Source organism: Neopelma chrysocephalum, unplaced genomic scaffold, assembly GCF_003984885.1.
Source record: "Neopelma chrysocephalum unplaced genomic scaffold, ASM398488v2 Primary Assembly neopelma1_45, whole genome shotgun sequence".
Lineage (NCBI taxonomy): Eukaryota > Metazoa > Chordata > Aves > Passeriformes > Pipridae > Neopelma > Neopelma chrysocephalum.
In genome coordinates, this window is record NW_020897704.1 from 9773972 (window position 1) to 9782305 (window position 8334).

At 43.4% G+C, this 8334-nt stretch overlaps 1 protein-coding gene across 1 annotated transcript in view; it reads left to right on the top strand.

Moving 5' to 3' along the window:
* The window catches only part of LRRK2 (leucine rich repeat kinase 2), a 66360-nt gene extending 64120 nt beyond the window's left edge, over nucleotides 1–2240 (top strand). The window contains exon 51 of the mRNA XM_027679306.1: nucleotides 483–2240. Coding sequence (XP_027535107.1) covers nucleotides 483–604 — 122 coding nt within the window. The 3' untranslated portion in view covers nucleotides 605–2240. The remainder of the gene's footprint in view (nucleotides 1–482) is intronic.
* The last annotated feature ends 6094 nt before the right edge of the window (nucleotides 2241–8334 follow it).

Sequence of the window (8334 nt, forward strand, 5' to 3'; positions counted from 1 at the left end):
CCTTTTCTCAGTATATTCACTGGCTTATGAAATCAGTTTTTAGTTAACAGTGAATGGGATTTGAGTCTCATAAGCATTTAAGGTATATCTGCTTGGGAAAACAGAGATTAAATTTTATGCAAGCACCTCAGTACAGCTCAGTACAGCTACATTAGCTGTAGCTCAGGTCAGTACCTCATGGCCCACAGGCTCCAGAAATGGTATTTCAAGTACTTTTAAATGGAGTATTCTAAATTTAGGAACTGGAATCCAAACCATTGTGAGTACAAGTACAAACAAGCAAGTACAAACAGCTTGTAGCCTATGACTGCATTATCTCACACATGAAGTGTCATGTAACTTGTCTTCCAGGTCCTAAGAATCCTGCTTCATTGAGTGAATTTACAAGTAATTAAAATAAGCAGATAAGCAAAACCACTGCTAATTATGCAATAATTCATCTCTGTTGCAGTTTTCAAATTTTCTCTATTTTTTTTCCCCAGAGTTACAATCCTGTGTGTCAGTGTGGGACATTAACCTGCCTCATGAAGTGCAAAACCTGAAAAAACATATAGAAATGAGACAGGAACTAGCAGAAAAAATGAAGAGCTTTTCTTTGGACTGAAAAGTCACCCTGCAAGTGCCATACTCTTTTCTAGTCTTTCATCCTAACGTACTGTGCAATAATTACAACTTCTTGCTGTTGTTTTGAACTAAAACCAGGAAGAAAATTGCCATGTGAGTATTCATAGGATACCAAGAAGAAAGAAGTTATTTGTAGTATTTGAAAGGACAGAAAACTGTTGAGAATTTCTGAATGTAAAATGCTATCGTGCATCTGTTGTTTACTTGTGACGTTCTGCTCTCGGCAACTACGGCTCAACTGCACTATAATGTTGTTCATCCGGTTTTTGATCCCGGCTAAACTCGGAATAAGCCAGACTATAAACAGCTCTAATTTACTTCATTATCTCTACTGAGTTGACTCTCTAATAAGAAGCAAAATTTAAGCCTCTATGTGTTTACTGCAGTTTGCATGTGTGAGCTTGCTCTTATGATTCATGTTTTAGTAGTAAGTAAGTCAGAGGTCATGACCCTGAGTATATGAAAAAAACATTATAGTTTATCTAATAGCAGTGTTTAAAGGAATATATAGTGACTACATTACTCTTTGAAAACAACAGGCAGAATAGTCTTTATTTCTCCCATGAATAATTGACTGTTTTTTTCATTATGACCAGAAAAAGCCCACTGTGCTACAATAATAGAATAGCTTAGAATTTAAATACACTGACAGGCTTCTGCAAGTCGATGTCCTCTTGCAGTCCTGCAGTCTGCCTGGTTCTAGGAGATGTAGTCACACCATTGGGAACGTTACCACTCACATTGATCTCTTGTGCAGCTCACTTGGAAAAGCAAGGAGAAAGCACGAGGTGAAAGCTCTGATGCAAATGCTGCTCTGACTTGTGCCACACAGAGAGCGGCATCCTGCTGTGGCAGACCACTGGCTCTTGGTCCAACTTGCTCATTCACTTACCTCAATCTAAAAACAAAAGGGAACTTTCACTTTGATATTTCAAACATGCAAAGTTTCCACTTATTAATTCTTGGTTTAATTTATATTGTTATTTTGGGGGGTAATCAGGGGAACCTTGAGGAGTGTAAGAATTGGCTGCCTCTTGCAAATTTGTTGCCACACATCATCATTCAAGAGTCGACTTCTGCTGCTCTCTGGCTGTAAATCCAAGCTGCTGCTTGCAGCCAGCACTGACCTGCCCTATGGAAGTGCCTTATTTCTGTCCATCTGAAGACAGACATTCTTTTTTTGATACCAAAAGAATCTACAGGGTGCTCCTGAAATCTCTAGGAGTGAAGTATCCAGAGCCATTCCTGAGTCCATGGAGCTGAACAAGGTTGAGCAACCAAAAAGTTCTCAGTTTTGTTTTTTTTTTTTTTTGAGAAAATAACATGCTGGGACAACAGCATTTCTTGTGTCCAACTCTACCATTGTTCTATTTTCTGCCCTTTTTGGAGTGCATACTCAGGATTCCTTTCAGATATACATCCCAGTTTTTATGTGTTCTTGTAATCTGCATACTGAGAATAATTTGCTATTTATATGGGATTTTATAACTCAGAAAATATATATTATAATGAATAGGGTTTTTAAAAAAATATATGCATTGTGATTAAGTTTATTTATAAGTCATTTTGAAATGTAAGCCTTAAACATTTTTATTAAAACTGTGCTTTGTTAATAACCTGTCTACTTTCTCATCACTGAATTTTCAAGGAAAAGCTTTTGTGTGCAGCTTTTTTGGCATTTAATTCCTTCAGGCTGATGCAATATCCCAGTTCTGTAGGTGGTATTGACACAGCTGCATTCGCACTTGTGCTCTGTCTCACAGTGCATGTCTTGAGCCCTTTTCTATTCCCCAATTTGCCTTCTACTTGGTGTTCCATGCAGCCTTCTCCCAGAGATGGGAGGTGACGTGTAAGCACTACTGTCCCTGTGGTCATTCCTTACCTCTCCAAGACACTCTGGATAAGAATGATCTGAATCAGGACATGTATTGGGTATTACAGGGAGGGCAAAGAACAAAAGAGACAACAGCAGCCAAAGGAGAGTCGGGAGCTCACGGCAAACCTGATTCAACTGACCACTGTGGTGGGAGAGAAAAATTCTGTGATGGTGTAACCCACAGGGTCTGTTTAGCAATACAGGACTCATTCCCATGGAGCACAGTGATCCAACTACACCCTCACCAGATGCTTTTTAGTACTGGAAGAAAATGAGAACATCCTGTGTTGGTGCTTCTTGTTAGAAGTGCTCAGGGACTGGCATCCCCTTCCCAGCTGGGACCTGCCAGCAAGGGGAAGAACAGTACCACTGAAATCTGCACTATAAGGAAACCATTTCCAAGAAACATCTCTACTGACAAACTATAAGGAAAGAGGAAAAAAAGATCCATAACTTCATGTTCACTCTGGTTTTAGTGGAGTTGTTTGGAAACCAGTAGAAGCTGATCACATAAGAGGACAAGTTTTACTAGCTGTAGCTTCCTGTATACTTAGGATAACATCCAGCACCTGAAAACAGATAGCCATTATTTCAAAAGGGACTGTTTGCTCCTGGGAAACAAGCATGTGGTGTGGCTGTGACTGAACACCTGAGCTGTGACAGGTAATTAACCCTGTGTTCCTCAGTGCAGCTAAAGGGTACTGGGGTTTAAACCTAAAGACAAGGAGGAAAACTGTACAGAGTGAGCCGAATGCTTGATTAGATACCAACTTGTTTGGTTTGTTTTAAGCTACTCTTTCCCTCCTGTTCTACTGACTTTAATTAGAGTCATTTTTTTTTATTGGTTGCTTGCTCTGACAGATTACATATACAGATTCACCTGTTCATTAATTTTAACCTCATTTCTTTTACAAGTAGTTCCTGGTCAATCCTACTGTAAACAAGTAGGATTGTTAATCCATTTATTAATCCACTTTCTGTATTATATCCTGGCTTTCCTTTTACTCTGAAATCTCACACTACCTCGTGTCCCATATTATTACCCTATTACTTCTTCATGCACTACTTTGGGGCAAAACTGGGACACATAAGGGAGGAGAGAGAACGAGGCCTCTTAGGTGTATCTTGATCCCCAAACAGGCATTTATCATTACTGCCACTTACTAACTATCCCCATCCACCTGCAGCATGCAAGACAAATAATCCATTTTATGATGAACACTTCACATACCAGAGACATGAGAAAGTAATAAGGGAGAAGAATGAGTCTCAGTGCATGAGGAAAACACAGTGACAGTCCCATTTTTCTATTAGTCTTTCAAGTAGAAAAGCATATGAACAATTCCTCTTCTCATTTTTTGCCTTTTAAGTCATTCATTAAAAGAAATCTGAAAACAGCTCCTCTTACCTGCCTTAAGAGAACCAAATTTTTGATCAGAACTAGCAACTGTTATTTGTGTCTCAGTTCTTCATCTCTATTATGAACTTATCCCAGGACTCTACTGACCTGCAAAGGCTCTTATATAAAGCCTCCTTCATGGCCTTTGAACAAGTATAATTCATTGGCTGGCCAGCATACCATTTTGGTAACTTTTCCAAATTATTTCTTTTTAGTAGGCATGTGTGTTCTTAACAATTAGTTTATAAATACAAAGTGGCATAATCACATGAAAATGGATTATTGCATATCTGTATTTTAAAATTAATGATTTTAAAAGGAAAAAATGCAAGATATATTATTGTTGTATTAGCAAAGGGAAATCTCATTTACCAAAAATTTAAGTGAACCCAAGTGAAATTTCTAGCAGGAATCTTTCAGCTTCAGGAATGTTCTTTGTTGTATTAGTGAGCTGGACAGGCACTGTGTGAGGACAGCTCTGCCTCTAGCTGTAGGTACCTCAGTAAGACTCCTCAATACTTACACTAGTTTTTGTTCAATTAAGTAGCAGCATTATAGGAATGATCAAACTGTGAAACAATTTTTTTACCATGCAATGACCTTATGCTGACTGGTACCTACCTTTTACATGGGTTACTTGGACAGAGCAGTAAACTGAAATTATTTTTTAGAAATTATTAAAACTTATGACACATTAATAGATCTATTAAAAAATAGTATTTTTTAAAATTATCCCAATATGACTCTGGTAAAAACAAGATAAAAGTAAAAAAGCAAGCAATAGCCTTTTCTTTTTTTTCCTTCTCCTCTGTGTTGCTTTGTTTTTCCTGCTGCCAGAGGTTTGTTAAACCCAGCAGTCCCCACAAAGGTTGTCACTAATTACTGAGGGGAGACTTAAAATCGATGTGCTGCCTCTGGCGTATTCGATTATTTACTTCACTTCCACCACAGCCCATTAATGTCACTGACCTGAAAAGTTAAAGCAGACAGAGGAGGCGAAAGAAACTAAAACCTTTTTCTGTGGCAATTCCAATTTTCTTTTTCTGAACCATTTTTTTCCGTGCCTTCTGCTGTGCTTTTACTACGCTCCCTCTTGGCACTGCAAGCCGTCCTTTCCCGTGCCACCTCTTGGCACTGGCTCCTGACGGCACAGCTGTGCCTGGGAGGGGGGCTGGGCTTTGCCGTGGGGGGCCGTGACCCTGCTCCCATCCAGCCGAGAAGCACAGAACGGTTTTACAGAAAAGAGAAGAGGGGAGAGAGGAAGAGAAATAAATAAGAGCAAGAATCTGGCAGCGTGGCAGTGCTCAGCAGCCGAGCCGGCAGCGCTGTGGGGGCCCGGGACCCGCTTTGTGCTGCCGCTGCTGCCCCCGAATCCCTCCGCAGGGCTGTGCCCGGCAGGGAGGGGAGGGCAGAAAACGTGGCCACACAGTGCCCGGGCAGGAGCAGCAGGCTGGCAGTGGCACAGGGCCGACCGGTAGAATCCCCTCCAGGGATGGGGGGCTGCATCCCAGCAGGTGCTTCTAGCTTCTCCTGCGCCATCACCTCCCGTGCCAGGAGCGCCGCGGCTCGCCCTGGCCGCAGCTCCCTCAGGGGGGCCCCAGGCCCGGCTCACTCTGCACCGAGTCCTGTTTAACGAGGCTACAGAAGGGAAAAATCCTTCACGATGAGCTCCCTTTTCGCGTCCTTTCTCAAGGGAAGGATGACCCACAACGGAGTCACAGCGGGAAAGGAGAGGCCTTGGGCTCGCCCGCAGGCCCCGTCAGCCCGACACGGTGACAGTGCAGTGACTCAGCTCACAGGGTCACACAGCTCCACATCGCCTCCTCCTCCCCGCTCCAGGTTTCGGCAGAGCCCAGCCTGCACAGCACCATCGTGCCATGAGGACACAGCATGGCAAGTGATTCATAGAGTGGCAATGGAAACACCTGGCTCTTTTTACGGTAAATACAATAACCTTAGGTCAGTGATTCTCAGTTCTGCTTTTTCTTGCCTTGACGTCTCTGCAATTGCCTTGAAAACATCTGTTTTCTGCGGAGCTACAAGAAACATCCACCCCCGCCACCACCTGCCAGGCTCCTGGGCTCTGCAATTTGGACTTTAAATCAACTGAGCTAAGGCAGAGGCTCAAAAACGTTGATTTCACACCAGTACCTTCGGAGGTCACAATAAATAAATTTTTTAAAAAAGCTGCAGAACTGCTCTCAGAGCTACGAGCCCTTGGAAGAGCAGCAGCAGCGTTTGCAGCTTGCCATGCAGAGGGTGGGGAGGACCAAAAGCCTGTCTGCTCCCCCTGCGGCGATAAAAGGTGTTTCCTCTCTCTGCAAGCCTTCACAGACTGCCACAGTGACAACTCTTTTGCATTAGTCGAACACTGTCAGGTTCAGGCAAAACTCAAAGGATTCTGTTAAATCGCATACACAGAGTAAAGGTTTAATGAGTTTCCTGTTATTCCAGTGAAATTCAAAATTTGCAAAGTGAGTTTCTAAACTTTAAGGAGAGGTCCCCACTACAGCCCACACTCCCAGGTGAAGCAGTGCAACAGCAGCTCCTGACAGAGAGCGAGCTCGGGCAACCCAGCCCTGTGCAGCAGCCCTGCTCAGTTTAAATGCCACGGTTGTTCACAGTCAATTCTAATACTCAACCACCAGCTAGGGAATTAAGCTTCAGTAAATAGTAATTTTCAAATATCATCCATGCGTCAAAACTCACCTCCTCCCCTTTTTTTTTCCCTTCTCCAAAATAGCAGTATCTGCTGAGCACTCTGCAACTAGAAAATCTCATGGCAAAACACACTCCCACCTCATAATTACAGGAAAATGTGCAAGGGAAAAACCACAACAACCCCAAAACCATTCAATTCTGGTTTTTACAGCTATTACAGCTAAACCCAGGAAGGGAAACAAACACCTCCACTCGGCAGGGGCTTAGAAGTAGCTGGTGCAGAGCAATTACTTGTGCTGAAGAGGCTGAAATCCCCTTTGCTGGAGCAAAGGGGAAGTGAGGTGGGGGAGGTTTTTTGGCTTGATATGGGCAGGGGAGCACAGGGTCCTTGCTCAGAGGAGCATCCGTGACAGCTCCAGGCAGAGACACAGGCACAGCAGCCTGGAGAAGTTCTGCTCATCCAGAGCCTGCCTAGCATCTGTTTGCCATGGCCTCTTGCCCCCACGCTACACCAGGGTTCTCCTGACCTCAACCTAGTCTGGCTTCCTGTTTTTCACGCTTCAAATTGCTGGTCCTGGAACTCTGTACATTTCTATCTATATACACAAAACAAAACGAAAAAGCCCCAAAACCAAGCCACAATGAGATTTTGCTTGAATTCTGGTATGTGGAAGCCACAGAGAGATGCATGTTCTCAGAGCATGCCTTCAGCTCTCCCCCTTAGGAGGCTGTACCACCCAGTCTTGAAGGTTCCTGTTTTGATGAATTTATGGACCAGCTCTCAGAAAAGTCCTCTAGAAGACAGGGCAAAGTGACACTGCCTTTCTCCTGGGCTAGCAGCAACCAGAAATGCTTTGGAAAGGACACTAAGCCATGTCAGAAGACAAGATGAAACATTTCATACCCCTTTAACTAAGCCAGCTGAAATAAATGCCAGTGCTCAGGTGTGCAAGGGCAGGTGGACAGACCTACAGCATCAAATCCTTGCCAGGGCACTGAAGGCAGTGGGCAAAGTCCCTCAGGACTTCTTGAAGCATTAACTACTAAACACTAACTATACATGCAGGCATGGACATTTCTTTAAACAACAGACCACCACCAAGGCCAAATACTAGACATCATTTGCGTTAACTGAGCATTGATAGGGAAAAAAAGTGTCTTTACAAGAAGTAACTTTGCACCAATCTGAGTAAGCAACACGTAAGTAAGTAAACCTCCCACACCCCCACCTTCTGGGTGCCTTTTAAAAACAGAGATCTTTGCAAGTATCCCCAAACAAGCTGTTCTCATTTCCCATCTTCCCAGAAAAACAGGCTGCAGCACTTGGCTACCTCTGAAAAAACAGAGAGCAGAGAGCTTTAATATCATCCATACCACTGGAGATGCGATCAAGGTGATCACATCCCTACTGCTTCACTATTACTGCATCGTAACACCAGACATCCTTAGCACCGGATCTTCTCAGAGAACTCAACAGCAAAAGGATGAGGCAACAGCTGCCTCCCCGGCCTTGGTTTTGTCTGTACAGTTAATCACAGCTGCAGTTAAACATCAAATATATATCTGCCTCTGACCATTCCTAAGCAACTACACTGACTACTTAGGGATAAGTTTGTCAAATCAGTCCCTGAAAAACTTAAGAAGATCTTGGGCAGGGTAGGAGGGAAAGTCCTTGCCTAGCTCCATGCAGGACTGACCCCACCAGCACATGTCCTTTCCCACCATGCTGTTTTTACGGCATCTTGTCAATGCTGTGTGATTCTGGCTTGCAGGC